The following is a 17420-nucleotide window of genomic DNA, read 5'->3' as shown; positions in this document are numbered from 1 at the left end:
TACAGACCTATCAGTCTGACCTCAATACCAGGAAAGATTCTGGAAAAGATAATCAAGCAACGAATTAGCGAACATCTAGAAGCAAACAAATAGCCAAAAGCCAACATGGGTTTGTCAAAAACAGATCATGCCAGACTAATCTTATTGCATTCTTTAATAACGTGACAAAATTAGTGGACCAGAGGAATGCCAGTCAATATAGTTTACTTGGACTTCGGTAAAGCATTTGATAAGGTAGACCATAACCTACTACTAGATAAAGTAGAAGAATGTGGGTTAGACAGCATCACCACCAGATGGATTTGTAACTGGCTGACCAACCGCACTCAACGTGTAGTCCTCAATGGAACTGCATCTTCATGGAGGGAAGTATGCAGTGGAGTACCCCAAGACTCTGTTTTGGCACAGTACTCTTCAACATCTTCATCAATGATTTAGATGAGGGAATAAATGGGGAACTCATCAAATTTGCAGATGACACCAAGCTGGCAGGAATAGCCAACACTCCAGAAGATAGGCTAAAGATACAGAAGGATCTTGACAAATTTGAACATTGGGCACAAAGAAGAGGGAGCAAACTATTTTCCAAGGCACCTGAGGGTAGAACAAGAAGCAATGGGTGGAAACTAATCAAGGAGAGAAGCAACTTAGAACTGAGGACAAATTTCCTGACAGTTAGAACAATTAATCAGTGGAACAGCTTGCCTCCAGAAGTTGTGAATGCCCCAACACTGGAAGTCTTTAAGAAGATGTTGGATAGCCGTCTGTCTGAAACGGTATAGGGTTTCCTGCCTAGGCAGGGGGTTGGACTAGAAGACCTCCAAGGTCCCTTCCAACTCTGCTATTGCACATTGCATAATCATTGATTAGAAATGCCTCTCAGATGTCACATATTATAGGGCATATTATCCAATTACCTGCTTTGCACTATAAGCTAGTGATGATATACAAATCTAGTCATGACGGTTGTATAGTATACCTTTGGATTATAATTTACAAATTATGTTTGTGGTACAAGATTTAGTGAATCCAACAATGGTTTCATTTAATTTGAACCAGGATAGTATTTTTACTAAAAGCTTTAACTTGACTAGATATTTGGGATAGAATCGTTTCAGGATATGTTACATCAGAGGTTATTTTGTATAAACCATCTGGTACCATCCAGCCCACGGGCCACAAGTTTGACACCCCTGTTCTAGTGCAACCCTTTATTGAAGAAGGAAGTCTATACCATTTCAGACAAATGGTTGTCCAATCTCTTAGTTCTAAGTTGCTTCTCTCCTTGATTAGTTTCCATCCATTACTTCTTGTCATGCCTTCAGGTGCTTTAGAAAACATTTTGTCCCCTCTTCCTTGTGGCAGCTCCTTAGATATTGGAACACTGCTATCATGTCATCCCTGTCCTTCTTTTCATTAAACTATACATACTGTCAGGTCCCCAAAGATCCCTATTGGGACACTGCCATTCTGGTGGAGAGGGCCAGGATGCCTCTTTACAACCTTTTACTGTTTCTGGTCTTTCTGTCACTTCGCCACTATTTGGAAAAGGTAGGGGGAGGTATAGGCCTGAGGCCATCTGTTCTGTCTCTGCTCCAAAGGAACAGACGAAGTGGCGCCTGAGAACAATTTTTATCACCTTCTCAGCTCGAGTTCTCACAACAATTTAGTACCTGTGAATTGGCTCACCTCGGACTGGACATAGGGGAGGGGTTTCTGCAAAGTTTAATCTAACGGTTCTAAGCAGGAATTTCAGATCCTGCCTTACTCTTCTTGCTATCCCTATCTCCCAATAAAAATTTCCTTTTGGAATGTTACTTGTTTCAAGAGTTCTGCTTTCTTGAGGAGAGAGGAGAGGCAAGTCCTTACACATACCCAATTCCGGCAACCGTTCTTTGTGTTTTTGCCTCCAGTCCCCTAATCAGTTTTGTTGCTCTTCTCTGATTCTAGAATATCAACATCTTTTTTATATCATGGCAAACAAACAGGGATGCAATATTCCAAGTGTGGTCCTACCAAGGCATTATAAAGCATTACTAACACTTCCATGTGATCTTGATGCTATCCAATGTGGTTTAGTCACCGGGACCAAACGTTTTAGTCTTCCAAGCTTTCAGACTAATGCTGGAGCCCATATTCAGGGAACTTCTCTCTAGCGGAGTTTGTGTAATCCTATCCCTGTTAATGCAACCAAGGACTACTACTGTTGGCTTTTTGGGGCAGCTGCAGTACACTGGTGGCTCATATTTAAGTGTCCACAAGATCCTTCTTGCACTTACTATTATTAAGCCAGATGCCATCTACCCTATACCTATGCATTTGGTTTTTCTTGCTTAAATGTAGAACCTTATTTTTCTCACCATTGAATTTCATTTTGTTAGACAGGGCCCATGTGTTACTACAGTATAATATATACAAGTAAGTTAGATTATTACTTTTAATATGCTCTGAGTAATGGGAAAGCAGGGCAATTCAATTCTTTCTTTTCCTGCTCACTGATTTCAAAGACACTCTCTCAAATTCCCCATAATTTTCCTTTGTTTTAACAGTAATATAAAAAGTGTGTCAAACCAAACTATATATAGAAGAAATCACAATAAGTGGTGTAATATAATATATAAAATAAGTTTGATAGACATTTGTACAAAAAAAGAAAATACAGGCTATCCACTGAAAACAGATTACAAACATTAAGCATGTGAATAAAACACTTAAGCCTTTAATATTTTCTGAATTAGTACATAAGGATCTGGAGCAGGAAGTTCTCATGCAGATTTATAGAAAGCACTGGAAATTATTTTTTTTATTTCTGCAGTCTACTTTTTTCCAAAGACAGCCTGTAAAATGTATGGAGCAGAGAAGTGGAAAAAAAATCTGCCATGAGATCACAAAATTACAGCTGAGCTGTCTTTGAATAATATTTAAAAGGTATAAAATGCTCATAAAACAGAAAGACAAGTAAAACTGTCACTTTTACAAGGAAACACATTTTCATACTTTTGGATATGTACCAGTTAAGACACTTTCGAACTGGAGTTGAGTTCTGACAACTGCAGCTATGCCATTACGGATGTATTTTGTCACCATTCCCATCCAGAATGTTCTTCGGGTTTTCCAGTATAGCCAACAGAACTTGAACAGCCATACTACCCCCATTATCTAAGAACTAACTAGATATGATCTTGTTTAGCTTCAGAGATCAGCCGAGGTAAACTACAGGAAGTACTTGACTTATGACTACAATTGAACCAAAAAATTCCATTGCTAGGTTTTGCCCCGTTTTTATTATTTTTCTTGCCATGGTTAAGTGAATTAATACAGTTACCTTAACAACAAAGTTGTTAAATGAATATGGCTTTCCCACTGACCTTGCTTGTCAGAAGGTCACAAAAAGTGATTTACATGACTCCCAGAACACAGCAACTGCCATAAATATGAACCAGTTGCCGAGCATCCTAATTTTGATCATGTGACCATGGGGATGCTATAACTGCCATAAGTGTGGGAAATGGTCACGTCATTTTTTCAGTATTGTTTCACTTAACATTGAATGGTCACTAAACAAATGGTTATAAATAAAGCCATCAAAAAGACACAGAATTAACAGCAACAAACAATTCTCATTCAAGAAACCTGGGTTACAGCAGGGTCCTTAACTTTTATATGCCAGAGGCATGTTTTATCTTTGAAAGCATGTGGAGAAAGTAGCTGTTTTGAGGGAGAATGACCATTCACAAACTTATTGTTGCAATGAGATGGCCAGTCACAAAATACAAAATACCAGTTGATCAGAAGTCAGATAAACGAGCTTGCCCTCTGCTTCGCAACATCCCACGGCTTACCTTTGTGTAGGCAACAGGCACATTCATAGGCAAAGACTGAAGTGCAGGTATGTTTTTTAAAGAAAAATGAAGCACTATGCTGGATTCCAGAATATTATTGACAATTTTAAAAAATTAAATTAAAATAAAATTTGGGAGCTTACTGCTTTGTTTAGCAGCATATCTGCCTCTTATTTAAAGCTTTTTAAAATTAGAAGTTTTAAAACATTTTTAAATACAAAGTAAAGTAGGTGGAGCTGATGGCTGAAATGTCTATGGGCACACTGTTAACCATGGGTGGCAGACTTTGTTTATAAATTCAGAGCAACTAAGATCTGCAGTGTTGCCAGTTTTGTATTAAATGATACAGTAGTTCAGAATCTAACAAAAGGCTGATTTGTTATACAGTAACCCCCACCCCACCCTGTGTTATCTGTTCTGCTCTGTTCCTGCATCCAATTCTAACTCGTTTTTCAGGCACCAAACCAAGAAACCTTCTATCCCAACAGCTACCTTTCGTAAGAATATAGTAAATGTAAACAACTAAACTTCCATATTCCAAAGATTAAGAATCACAGCGCTGACTAAGAGAGTTAGATCAGCCAATAGGATTTTTTTTCACGCAGCTCTTCCTTGGAAACTTATATAATTAAAAATAACTTCTTTTTCAAAATTAGCTTGTTTCAGGTTTTTGTCCATATCTCCCAAATCCTGGACTTTAAAGGGCAACCACAAATTGATATAAACCGTTCCTTCCATCAAAGCTATTACTGATAATATTTGACTTACAACCATTTGTTTACTGATGTCAGAGGAAAATCCAAATCATTAGCAACAAAACTGCACCCAGTAGAAATTGAACAGACAACACACCAAAAAGCATCTCACTTTCGGATCCAGACGTTTATTGAAATTTAGAGTATAGCAAACATAAAGCACTTGCATCATGAACACATTGCAATGAGGACCAATCGGACAAGCAGTCAAAAGGGACGGCTTGAGACCAATTGGCCCCAAACCATTATCTAACATTACATTACACAGATTAGCCATCCAAGCACATGACTTTTGAGATTTTGCCATCAGAGAGGATGGAGGACAATATAGTGGCAGGGTTAGGGATGGTGGGATAGGAGGGGAAAAAATCCTGTTGATATGGCAAAGATCCTGCACAAAGTTCCATTTACAAGAGGACTTTTTTTTGGACAGGAAGAATAGGGGTATTGCAGAGACTCCTAGTAGGCATAAGAAACCCTTATTGAAGGAGGGACTCAATAACAGGGCGAATCCCTTCCACTGCTTCTTTCAATAAGAAGCACTGTGGAACATGGGGCAGGGGTTTTGTGGGGTCCAGTTGAACTCGGGCAGGTAAAGCTGAACGAATTCGACCGACATCATCAGGATGAGTAGACCTGGTTTCGGGAACCTTAGCAACAAGGTCCTGGCGCACCTGGTCAAGGGAAGAGTCAAGAGGAGGGGTGACAGAAGATAGGGGGGGGGGGAATCAGGAGCAAGATGTGCAGGGTGGAATGAAGGAATCTCAACATAAAAAATTCATTACAAGAGGGAATGTCCAGGTAAAAATCATCAGGTTGACAGTAAATAGACCAATTTGCAAAGAGATTCACAACCCAATAGGTTAACAGAGGAATAGGGACTGAGGAGAAAGGCATGTTCTCGGGAAAGAGGACCTAAAGAGACAGTGATTGAGACAGAAACAAGATGGGGGACAGGGACACTGAAAACACCAACAGTGTTAATAACCTATTAGGAAGGCCTGATATGAGGGAAATCAATGGCTCACAGGGTAGTATGGGCAGCTCCTGTATCAACTAAAACTTTAACGGGGTGGCCATCAATATGAATAACAAGTTCAGGATCAGAAGGGTAAGGGGGATAAGGGGGCATACTAAAGAGTAAATGAAGTTGCTAGGCACCGGGCAATACTAACAGTTGGGAAAAGAATCAGCTTGCTGTGAAGGGTGAGGAAGAAAGGGACAATTCCTACGGCGAGGAACAGGGTAGGGTTGATATCCAAGAGGCGGGTAGCGACAAGTATTCCTAATATGACCCTCCTGACCGCAATTAAAACAATGAAAAGTCCTATTCTGAGCATCAAAGGAAGTAGGGTAAGTTGGGGGTATTACCCTAGGTTTGGGACAAGAGTGGTGAATTTTCAAGGGCATGGCGTTGCAAAGCCATAAGTTTAGTTTATTTTTCCTCCCTTTTTGTTTGAAGGAAGAGGAATAATGATTTGCAATGTCCATGATTTCAGACACAAATTTGGCTTTCCATTCTATCACATTGGTCCAGATGGCCTTAGAAATTTTGGGGCATAATCCATTGACAAAGAAAGAAACCATACCTTCCCGGGCATTGGAACAGGGATCACTAAACACCCAAATGTTGCTCAAAAACCAGGGTGAGGCATTCCATTAATTTGGCAGGAGATTCATGATCCTACTGCTTACAATCCTTTATCTTAGTCCCGTGGTGGCAAACCTATAGCATGTGTTTCCATGAAAACTGACTGCATCTATGATTTCACTGTAATTTCAGGAGCATAGTATTCCACTTAAAAAAATAATCACCCATCCCATGCATTACTTCTGAATAATTTTGCTATTGCCACAGTGCAAAATTATAGCTCCGAGAATATAGCGATTCAGGATATGATCTTTATTTCATAGTGATTTTACATAAAAAGTATAAGGTTCCAGAAAGAGTTTTCAAGATGAACCTGATGTGCAAAAACATTTTTAAGACAACAGAGTGCTACTTTTGAAGGCAGTTAACTCATATCTGAGGGATTAGACCTGTGCTAATAACAATTGTTAACAGCTCGCAGATGAAACAGCATGAGACAGGTAGTCCTCAACGTACAACTGCAATTGAGCCCAACATTTAAGTTGCTAAGTGCGAAATCTGTTGAGTTTTGCCTCATTCTACAACTTTTCTTGCCACATTATGTTAAGTGCAGTTGTTAAATTAGTAACACGGTTATTAAGTGAATCTGATTTCCCCATTGACTTGGCTTGTCGGAAGATGGCAAAAGGGGGGTCAGGTGACCCTGGGACGACATTGCAACCGTAAATTTGAATTGGGTGGCAAGCATCCAATCAGGTGACCATGGGGAAGTCTGCCATAGTCATGTCACTTTTTTAGCGTAACTTCAAAGCATCCAATCAGGTGACCATGGGGAAGTCTGCCATGGTCATAAGTGTAAAAAATGGTCATAAGTCACTTTTTTCAATGTAACTTCAAAGCATCCAGCCAGGTGACCATGGGAAAGTCTGCCATGGTCATAAGTGTAAAAATGGTCATAAGTCACTTTTTTCAATATAACTTCAAAGCATCCAGCCAGGTGACCATGGGGAAGTCTGCCACAGTTGTGTGAACAATGGTCATAAGTCACTTTTTTCAGGTAACTTGAAAGCATCTAATCAGGTGACCAAGGGGAAGGCTGCCACAGTCGTTAAGTGTGTGCGGTCGTAAGACCCTTTTTTCAGTGCCGTTTTAACTTCAAGCAGTCACTATAAGCGACTGTTGAAAAACCGAGGACTACCTGTATAAAAAGATCGGCATGGGACCGATTCCCAACACGCACGTTGGCCACCTTTCTCGACCTCTCGGATGTGGGCAGCTCTTGGTACCCAGCAGAGCCATCAGGGCAATATTCGGGGCTCTATCTCGAGCAGACCAGCTATGAGGGCTTTGATGAGTGGCTTTCTGTCAGTTAGTACTCTCGATAGGGATGCTGTCAGCGGCATCCCGAGGCAACCGGGCGCATAATGTTTTCAGGTGCGTAACAGACGCATCTCTATCCGGAGCCATCTGGAGCCCCGCCTCTGCCCCGCTTTCTTGCCAGAGCCCGCCCGCATCTTAAAGGCCCAACGGCAGCTTCACTCACCGACCTCTTCCTCTCGGCTTTTGCCCTCGGGACGGAAGGGATCCAGGCGAGCTCCGCTCAAGGAGCTCCGTCGCTCGCGACCCACCGCCGAACCTTTTCTGCCTCGCCAAACGGACAAGGAGGAAAGTGAACCACTCGCAGCCCCCCCTCCCCGCCAACAGAAACAACAGTCTGCAGAAGACCCGGAAGCGGAAACGACTTCAAAGGCTGCGGCAGGGGTTGGGAGAGCCGGAACGGCCTTCCGTGGCACGTGATGAGGGAGAGGATGGAGCGGTGCTGGAAGAACTGAACGCCGAGAAGCGCTGCCTGCTTGCGTGGCACGTTAACGAAGCGTGGCGTCCTCTTCGCCGTTGAACCGGCGCGCGATTCAAAAGACAACGTGGAGCGGGAGCGCGCACGTCAGGGACGCCTTGCCTATAACATGCGCCCCTTTTCCGGGCGCATGTATAGGTGGTTCTCGACTTAAAAACAGTTCATTTAGTGACCGTTCGAAGTTGCAACGGCACTGAAAAAAGTGACGGATAGTCGTTTTTTAGACTTATGACCTTTGAAGCCATCCCCCATGGCCATGTGATCAAAATTCAGATAACCAGTTCATACCAGAGGTGGGTTGCTGCCGGTTGGGTGGAATCAGGCGAACTGGTAGCGGCAGCGGGAGGCTCCACCCACCTGGGCACTGCCCATGTGTACTCCTGCCCGCATGGGAGTGCTCTCCAACCAGTAGTAAAAAAATTAGCAAGCCACCTCGGGCTCATACTTGAGTTGCTGGGTCCCAGGCTCATGTGATCCCCTATTGCAATCTTCTGATAAGCAAAGTCAATGCGGAAGCCAGATTCACTGAACAACCAGGATATTTGCTTACCAACTGCAGTGATTCATTTAACAACTGTGGCAAGGAATGTTGTAAAATGAGATAAAACTCACTTAACAAATGTCTCGCTTAACAACAAAGGTTGGGTTCAATCGTGGTCGTAACTCGAGGACTACCTATACACCAAATCCCTGATCAGCAATTGTTCTTCCTGGAATCTCTAGCCTTTGCCCCACACCAGAATGGAAGTTGTGCATCCAGGAAACGTCCTTACTGATCATCACCGCGTTATCCCCACAAAAAGTGGCGTTATACCGATGCATGCAGCACTTCTTGGAATGGGAAAGTCCATTTCATATGCCAGATCATGCCTGGGCGCGTCTTCATGTAGGAACCCCTAGACCAGTGGCGGGTTCCTACCGGTTCGGACCAGTTCAGCCGAACCGGTAGTGGTTTGGCGGCCTGGGTCACTGGAACCAGCAGCAACCCAGGTCTGCCATGCCGTGGAACCAGTTCTCCGGGTGGTGCCATAGGCGCTGCCATCTTATTTTTCGGTTCTGCATATCAAGCGCACAGCGCATTCACAAGCAAACCAGCAATAGCGACTGCCGTAACCCACCCTTGCCCTAGACCATGCAAAAGGAGTACTAATGCCAGAATGTCCTTGGTCTGGGTGTACGTGTGTTGGCCAGGTGCCAAACCTGACTTTGTTTACCTGGTACAATGGGCCAATTAATCAAGCAGAGTGGAGGAAAGTGGAATCCAAATACCAGTAGCCCTCAATTTACAACATGTCTTTTACTGACGAGTTTCAACAGCAGTGAAATATGTATTTTTTCAGTTACAATCTTTGCAGCCTCTCCATGATCATGTGATCAAAATTCAGATGCTTGGCAACTGGTTCATATTTATGACCTTTGCTGTGTTCCAATGTCATGTGATCACCTTTTACGACCTTCTCACAAGTAATGAGAAGCCAGGTTCACTGAATAACTGGGTTACTAACTTATCAACTGCAGTGATTCACTTAACAACTTTGGCAAGGAAAGATACAAGGCAAAACTCACTTGACAAATGTCTCACTTAGCAACAGAAATTTTGGGATCAGTTGTCATGTTGAGGACTGTATTTCTGCACAGAAGCAAAAGGTGTTTTGCAAAAGGCAAAAGTGAAGCCCTAGATCACATTTACATCAAGTTTTTTATATAGTTTGCACAAGGAAACATAAAGTTATAATTTAATGTGTTGGTTAGTTGTCACTTCCTAGTTCTGATTACTGCCTGCATTCCAAGAAGCTGGCCGCTACTTTTAGATCTCCACAGTTATTCTAGTTTATTTGATGTACTGAATGTGTTTCAACGACAGTTCCATGTTTTTATACATTTCAACATAGCCAATAACTACTGTAGGGTGTACATTGCCATTCTATTTCTGGGGGCGGAAGGAGGAGCCACGTTGCGATGTTACAACGTGCGGTCTCAATATTCTGAGACCGCCGTTGACACTTTTGCCGCTGGAAGACAAAGCCTTGCTGGTCTCAGGGATATCGCAAAATCCCTGATAGACCCGTGGTAAACAGGCAGCCCCTGGCTGATGAAATCGGGACGCTCCGGAAGGAAGGAAGTGAAAAGAGAAAGTAAGTCCATCTGGTGAGGTATTTTTTCTATTTTGCTAAAGACTGCCCAAAGAAATGTTTCTTTAAAGCCAAATTAGATCCTTAAACAAAAGAACTGAGCGGCGAAAATAATCCTAATGAGATCGCTGTGGAAAGTTTTTTTTCCCTTTGTCATTGTAACTATTTTTTGTGGATTGAAATGCTCGTAACGTTCTTCATCTCTCCTCTTAAAGTGAACGGATTGATTTTTTTCTTCTGCTTCTTGTTGCTTTATTTTTTGACTTCTGGATTAAAATCTCCGTTTTTATTTTAACAATTCTTCCTACTACTTGTTATTAAATCACACTAAAAGCAATCTAATGAACTTTGTTTCCTACAGAAGGTGAAAACTAACTACCAGTTGGGAGTTTTTTGAAACAACGTATCTTTTTCTTTATTTGACTTCACTAACTTTGCAGCTGAAGGGTTTGCAACTGATAAAAAACCAAGGGCACAAAATGTTTTCACAGGTGCCTCCGAGAATTAGTTTGGCAGGGAAAGAAAGAAAGTGGGGGGGGAACAGAATCCTTCCTCTTTGAAGAGCATAAAAGAACTTGTGTTTAAGTCAATTTCAAATAAAAGTAAGAGAGGCCTGGAAGACTAGACTGGCAGTCATTATTAGTTCTTTTTCTTTCTCTCTTCTGTTTTGGAAACATGGGTCAAAACTTAGATGAGGAAACCTTATAATTCCAAAATATCTTGGCTGGAATTCAAAATCTATTGGAAGGATATGGGAGAACTGAGAAGAAGCTGGAAAGACTAGTCTTCCTCACAGCAAAAGATGATGGGGTTGGAGCCCCCAAAATTAAAGGGGAGAATGAAGATATAGAAGATAAGGCAATAGATGAATTTATTAATGGAGCAAAATGTGGGTGAAAATGGAAAGGGAATGTGGAAAAGGGAATTCGACGAATTGGAGCTCTACCCCAGATTCCAGGACACAGAAGAGAAAAAAATATTAATGATGATTGACATAAGAAGAGAATTTTTTTCAGAAGCAAGATTGACAAAGACAAGTTAACTTTAATAGCAACTAGTGGGCAAGGAGATTATCTGAGAGACCCTTCAAGCAACAAAGAGAGAGAAGCCTATAAAAACCTTATAAAGGAGATAAAATGAAGACTGACTCCACAATTGGCAGGAGAGATAAGACTGTTTTTTGTTACTGGAAAGATACAGGTTGACAATGAAAGTTGGTAATAAAAAAAGTAGTTTTTTATTATTGGTGATTAATAAGTAGGAATTTTGTAACTCCTAGATTGTTTTAGATTGTTATTAAATTTTTACTTGCTAACAATTAACCATAAATAATAATAATGAAATGATAATGGATACAGCGTAATGATATATACATGTACTGACAATTTAGTAAAAGAAATTTGGATATAAATTGTAAATTGTGACTTGGAAAAAAGATCTATACATTTTATTAACAAATTTTCATTTAGATCTTGTTATAAAGGTGTAAGATTTTTTGGTGGGGGGCTGATGAGAGGAGATGGGGCATAAATAGTAAATGATTTTTGGCCAATTATAATAACAAGGAAATGTTAATGGACATTGTTTAACAATATATACATGCTATGGTATTGGCTAAAGTAACTTGGATATAAATTTTAGTCAGTGAGTTGGAAAAAAAAGTGGGGGGGGGAGAAAATTTATTAATTGACTTTTACTTAAAAGATGCTATAAAGGTGCAAGTTATTGGAGGATTTTTTGAAATAGCTAATGAATGCCATTATGTGGTTGTGTCTTTAAGTATGAATGATTTGAGGTAAAAGCATGTTCAAATAATCGTAGTCAAATGAGAATTGTGGTACATTGATAGTAAGATATACAAAGATTTTTGACTTAAAGTGTATAATCTAATATGAACTATAAGTAATGACTGTGGAAGAAATGCATGAAAGTTATCTGTAACCAATTGACATGCTTTCTACAAGATGTAATGAAGGATGATTCTTTTTTTGTGTTTTTGTTCAATTAAAATTTTAAAAATTCAAAAAAATAATAGTATTTCTGGGTATTTTATTAGTTTTAATTTTTCACTTCCAGGTAGCAGTACACACAATAGGCTAGTACATCTGTGCTAGATTGCCCTCCTTTGCTCTGATTTAACAGCCTCTGATCGCTACTTCCAGGTTCTCAACAGAAGCTACACAGAAGGGCAATGGGAACCTATTATCTATAAAGATCTTTGCTGCAAATCTTGCTCCAATGGCAGGGACCATTCCAAGCCAGTGAGAGACAAATGTTTATTGTCCAGGTGGGGAAGCACAGAGTTAAAAAACAAGGAAGACCCATCACTACATTCCTTTCTCCAAGACCCTACTGTCAGACTTCTACCTTAGAACTGTAATAATGTAAAAAAATAATTAAAAAAGGACTGTTCACAGCAAGGCTATAATACTGACACAGAGATTAGGATCAAGGAAAACTAGATTCTACAGGAGTGATGGGGGAGGGGGAGCTAAGACCAGACAGTTTTAATGAAAAAAGAGCTTAAGAAAAATAATTTAAAAATATCCGGGTTTAGTTGGCACTGAATCATGAAGGCCACATCAGCAATCAAGAAAACACCTGCAAAAAAATATATGAATATTGAGGTAAGAAATACAGTTTAGATTTTGGATTTATGTTTTGCATAAGCCACAGTTTTAACTATTGTTTGTTAAACAACCAATAATCTGCTGCACACGTATGAACCAAAAAAAAACAGACAAGGCACACTAAGGGTTGCCATAATGTGTGAGCTCACTATCTTAGCTGAGCCAGGAATTACAGCTGATGTTCCCCATAGCTTCTTTTCTTAATTCCATTTTCAGTGCCATAAGAAGTTGGCATAATCAGTTCTTGGGGCTCAGATTTATGACAACAGCTGATCAGATCAGGTATAATACACACTATCCCTAAAATAGATATTACATACGGTATATTTCCCTGCAGCACAAGGAATTGTAGAATAAATATACACATATGGCCCCTTCTCCCCATTTCAAGAAGGCATCCAGACATGCCCTAGAGCCTAGACTTTCTTTGCCTAGACTCAGTAATTCCTTAAGAACTTGGATGCACACATTCAATCTTTTCCAATCAAAAGCCCAGAGTTAAATACCAAGCCAATTAACTCACCAGCTCAACGATCTGTAGTTGTGCGCAAGTCTGTGGTCAGTGGATCATGTTGGATTGTCTGATGCAACATGAGGGCAAGCAACCCAGCCCGGTTAGTCATAGCCATCCGAACATTTCGTTCCTGCTCAAACAGCTCATCCAGCTTGTACCACTGCCAGTGAATAAAGACATCCTAGATTACCATCTACAATCTTGGGTCAACCCCAGGGAAACTATTCCTTTAACCGATCTTATAGAGAGAGAAGGCTCCCTGTTCACTCCTCAACATCTCCGGGTTGATCTGGAGCTGAAAAGCTGAAGAGTTGATGCCAGCTCATGTGAAATATTATGGACTAGAGAGGCTAGCAGTCCGATTTATAAAGTTATTGTTAAATAAAATGTTTAACAAAAGATTAAGTCTCTGTGTTCCTACAAGATCCTGAACGTACCACACGCACTCGCTCCAAGTCCACCTCAGCCCGGCGCAACTTCTCCCAGCAGTAGTGTCGATTGCATTTACGTTTGGGCACCCGGCAGAAATCTCCAGTGAGCTCAAAAACATCTTTTACCATGGGGCAACCACACACCTCGTCTGCCGAAACCTACGAGAAAAAGTCAGAGTCAACATTCAGCAGGAGAAAACAAGAGCTATGTCTACCCTGACCAAATACCACCCCCCATCCTATGACACCCCAAAGGCAGCTAAGGATAAGGTGCAATTCTCACAGTATTGGTGATACAGATTTGATCATTTACATAACTTATTCTGGACAGTACAGTCAGGAAATATTATTTCACCATGCCCCCAGTTAAAGGTACCACAGATACTGCCAGAATCTGAATCAAACTTAGTTGTACAGGTACAAATGTGTATCTTTATGTATGTGTGTATGTATGTATATGTATAGATATGTGTTGTGGCCCAGCAGGAGCCATTGGAGCTGCCACCAGACTCCGACAGTGAGGGGCCCTATGAGTCGGCTCTAGAGGATGTGGAGGACTTTGGACAGGGTTCTGACCTCTAAGCAGGGCACAGAGAGGCTGGTTGGCCACCAGGAGGTGCCTGAGCCTTGGACAGTGGGGAGGAGACAAGGGAGTATGATCCAGACGTCATGCATTGGAGCAGTGGGGAGGAGCCAAGGGAGTTGTTCCTGGACGCCCGGCACCAAAGAGCTACTAGGCGTAAGGAACAGTTGCGCAGTTACAGGAGATAATTGCACTCCACTGGTGGTAATTAGGCTCCTCTCAACACTATAAAAGGAATGATTGTGCACATGCCCTTTTGCAGGAGGCAACGTATTCACTAAAGTTGGAGAATTTTCGTGGCAAGCTTGGCAGGCTGGATTGCTGCCAAGGTTAGTCTGTGCTGGCTTGCTGCCAAGGGCCTGTCTGTGCTGGCTTGCTGCCAAGGGCCTGTCTGTGTGTTAATAAATCCTTGCAGTATCTTTGTTTCAGTGTGCTTTGGTGTAGGACGAGGGGGGTCAGAACACATATGTATACATATACACACACACACACAAAATATAAAATACGTAAATTCTAAGATGTAAAAACTTATTATTTATTCTGAAATGAAATCCAGATCAGTACTTTATACAGCAGTCTACACTTTCCTTGCACTGTTAGCAGAAACACGGAGTCCCCTTCACATACTTTTCTACTGAATCCTGACCAATGGCTAAGTTCCACAAAGATCTACCTTGGCCCCTCAAAAGGAATGCAACTCTGTGCTTACTTTTGGGTCACGGGAATGCTCTGGGCACAGGACTTGCAAGCGTTTGCAGTATGTCTTGCTTTGTGGGTTGTACACGTCGCAGAAAAGACGAGTAGCGCTGAGAGGAGAAAAAACAACAACCATGCATAATTTTACATACCTCAACACTATTTTTTTTTCCAGAGCTAAAAAGCCTGCAAAGGTTTAGTACCAACCATTTGTACTCTTCCTATCCGGCAATCTTCAACTTACAACTGATCATTTAACGATCATCTCAAAAACAGTTATTTACAACCCATCCTCAAAAGTATGATTGCTGCACCACCCCGAGATCATGTGATCACATTTTGGGTGCTTGGCAACCAGCTTTCATTTACAAGTCACACAACGGAATTTTCCAAAGCTTTCCAGCAAAAAAAAAATGCCCATTAGAGAAACTGCATTTGGACTTACAACTGTGTGATTCCCTTAAATGACCACAGTCAGTTGCTTAATGACCATTGTAAAAATAGTTGTAAAATCAAGTCCAGTCACACAGTGATTCAACTTACAACCACAACTTACAACCAAAATTCCAAGGCTGCATATTGGCAATCTGCTTCCTTACCTTATTGACCCATCATGCTTTTTAAATTGAGGCTGAACTCTGCATACTGGGATTCATTTTGTCTATATGTGTGGGGTGGAGACCCTTCCTGCTTCTTTTATAACCTTTGCTAACTTGATTACTGATTTATTTAGTTCACAAGTTTTATAGCTCATCCCCATCTACCATCCCTGAGCAGAGTATGACAGAGTAAAACTACAGATTAAGAACAAAAGGGGGAAAAAAGACATTAAATGCCTGTCCCTTGGTCTATGTCTCCCTCACATCATAATATTTTTACTGCACAGTCAGATTAACCTTGGCAAGGCAAAGCTTCATGTAAGATGATATTATGCCCTCCGGGGTTTCATAGATCTGTTCTGTGAATTGGTCCCAGACACCTTCTTGTAATTATTGCAACAACTGTAGTGGAGTTCATCTAAATGCGATAGGATTATCTCATCAACAGTCTAATCGTAATATTTTGAATGAGGTTCTGGATCATATTCAAAGATAGTCCCAAGAAGAGTGTGTTACAATAATCCCACTGAGCAAAGATCAAAGTGTGTATTATTGTGGTTGAAGTATCCTAGTCTAGGAGGATCATTACTGGCACACCAGCCAAGATAGGGCAAGCAACACAAACACATTCACAAAGCTTGTATCTGCAGTTTAAGCTGTAGCCACAAATCCAGGAGGACCTCCAAATCACAAACAACTGCCTTCAAGACATTGTCATCTCATTCAAAAGAAAGTAGCAGGGCTGGAGTTCACAAATGCTGGACAAAAAGCAACTAGGTTTTGCAATAATTCAGTCTAAGCTTATTTTTCCTTATCCAGATCCTGACAACCTCCAGGCATGCTTTCAACAGAATCCCTAATCTGACTTGGGGTAACAATGTACAACTGGATGTCATCTGCTCACACCAAACTGTCAGATGACTTCTCCTATGGCATCATAGAAGCTTTAATTAATAGAGCAAATAGCACTGAACCTCGAGATACTCTGGATTGCAGTGCTGGCCATACCTTTGATTACAGACTTAAATCACCCACACAAGCAAGAGCAGAATCACTGGAGCTCAGTGCCTGTGATTCCCCCCAGTGTTTGGAGGCAGTCCAGCAAGATTCTACGGTAGCCCAAAAGGTCTAACAAAAGTCCTTCATCAAGGGCAAAGAATGTGGTTTCCATCCATTCCTTCTGAATCCTCACTAGCAGCAATCTGAGACAGTCCATTTCTTCTAACTGGGTCATCATCACCTTTTCAATAACCTTTCCTAAAATGGGAAGTTTGGAGAACGTTCACACAAGTGAACATGAGCCTAGGAATTTTATAAAGATTTTTTTTTTAAACTTGCTGTTCCCCTCAAAGTGGTTGTGTAACAGAGAAGACACTTATAAACAATTTCACACACAAATATATACACAGTCCCCATCATATTTCCAGAAGAAACAACAAAAATAATAATAATTTAAAAAAAAAGAATGGCAATGCAATAAGGGTATACTGCCCTGGGGAGGAGAGGAAATATAATTGGATGAATATAAGGAAAGGGGAAAATGACAATTCTCATTATACAAATACTCGTTAGAAGGGGGGAAATGTCTATATGTCTATTTCTATAAGAGAAATATAGTTGTTTATCTGAAAGAAAGAGGATCCCTAAAGATGATCCTAAAAGAGGAATTTGTATTTTTTTTCTCCACCTGTCTATTCTTCTTAGGGAGGGGATGTCTTAACTTTAGGACCATCAGGAAATTCAGGTAGAGAGAAAAAAAAATACTTTATCTCAAATGAATAGAAAGAGTCTG

The 17420-nt window shown here is 40.9% G+C and overlaps 2 protein-coding genes across 18 annotated transcripts in view; both read right to left on the bottom strand.

The window, feature by feature from the left end:
* Window positions 1–7957, bottom strand: part of MBD1 (methyl-CpG binding domain protein 1) — a 72968-nt gene extending 65011 nt beyond the window's left edge. For 3 of the 15 annotated variants that reach the window (XM_032211867.1, XM_032211866.1, XM_032211864.1), the window contains exon 1: window positions 7732–7955. The gene's annotated coding sequence lies outside the window, so the exon portion shown is untranslated. Of the gene's footprint in view, window positions 1–7386; window positions 7639–7731 lie in introns of those variants that run through there. The other 12 variants (XM_032211868.1, XM_032211872.1, XM_032211869.1 and 9 more) reach the window with 9 other exon arrangements.
* A 4247-nt stretch (window positions 7958–12204) lies between these two features.
* The window catches only part of CXXC1 (CXXC finger protein 1), a 29199-nt gene continuing 23983 nt past the window's right edge, over window positions 12205–17420 (bottom strand). For 2 of the 3 annotated variants that reach the window (XM_032210228.1, XM_032210229.1), the window contains 4 exons: window positions 15043–15139; window positions 13757–13909; window positions 13329–13479; window positions 12205–12776 (listed from right to left, as the gene is read on the bottom strand). In XM_032210228.1, the coding sequence (XP_032066119.1) occupies window positions 13333–13479; window positions 13757–13909; window positions 15043–15139 (397 nt within the window). In that variant the 3' untranslated portion in view covers window positions 12205–12776; window positions 13329–13332. Of the gene's footprint in view, window positions 12777–13328; window positions 13480–13756; window positions 13910–15042; window positions 15140–17420 lie in introns of those variants that run through there. The other variant, XM_032210230.1, reaches the window with a different exon arrangement.

Source organism: Thamnophis elegans, chromosome 2 (assembly GCF_009769535.1).
Source record: "Thamnophis elegans isolate rThaEle1 chromosome 2, rThaEle1.pri, whole genome shotgun sequence".
NCBI classification, from domain to species: domain Eukaryota; kingdom Metazoa; phylum Chordata; class Lepidosauria; order Squamata; family Colubridae; genus Thamnophis; species Thamnophis elegans.
The sequence above is the reverse complement of the archived record's forward strand: the minus strand, read 5'-3'. Positions and strand labels throughout refer to the sequence as shown.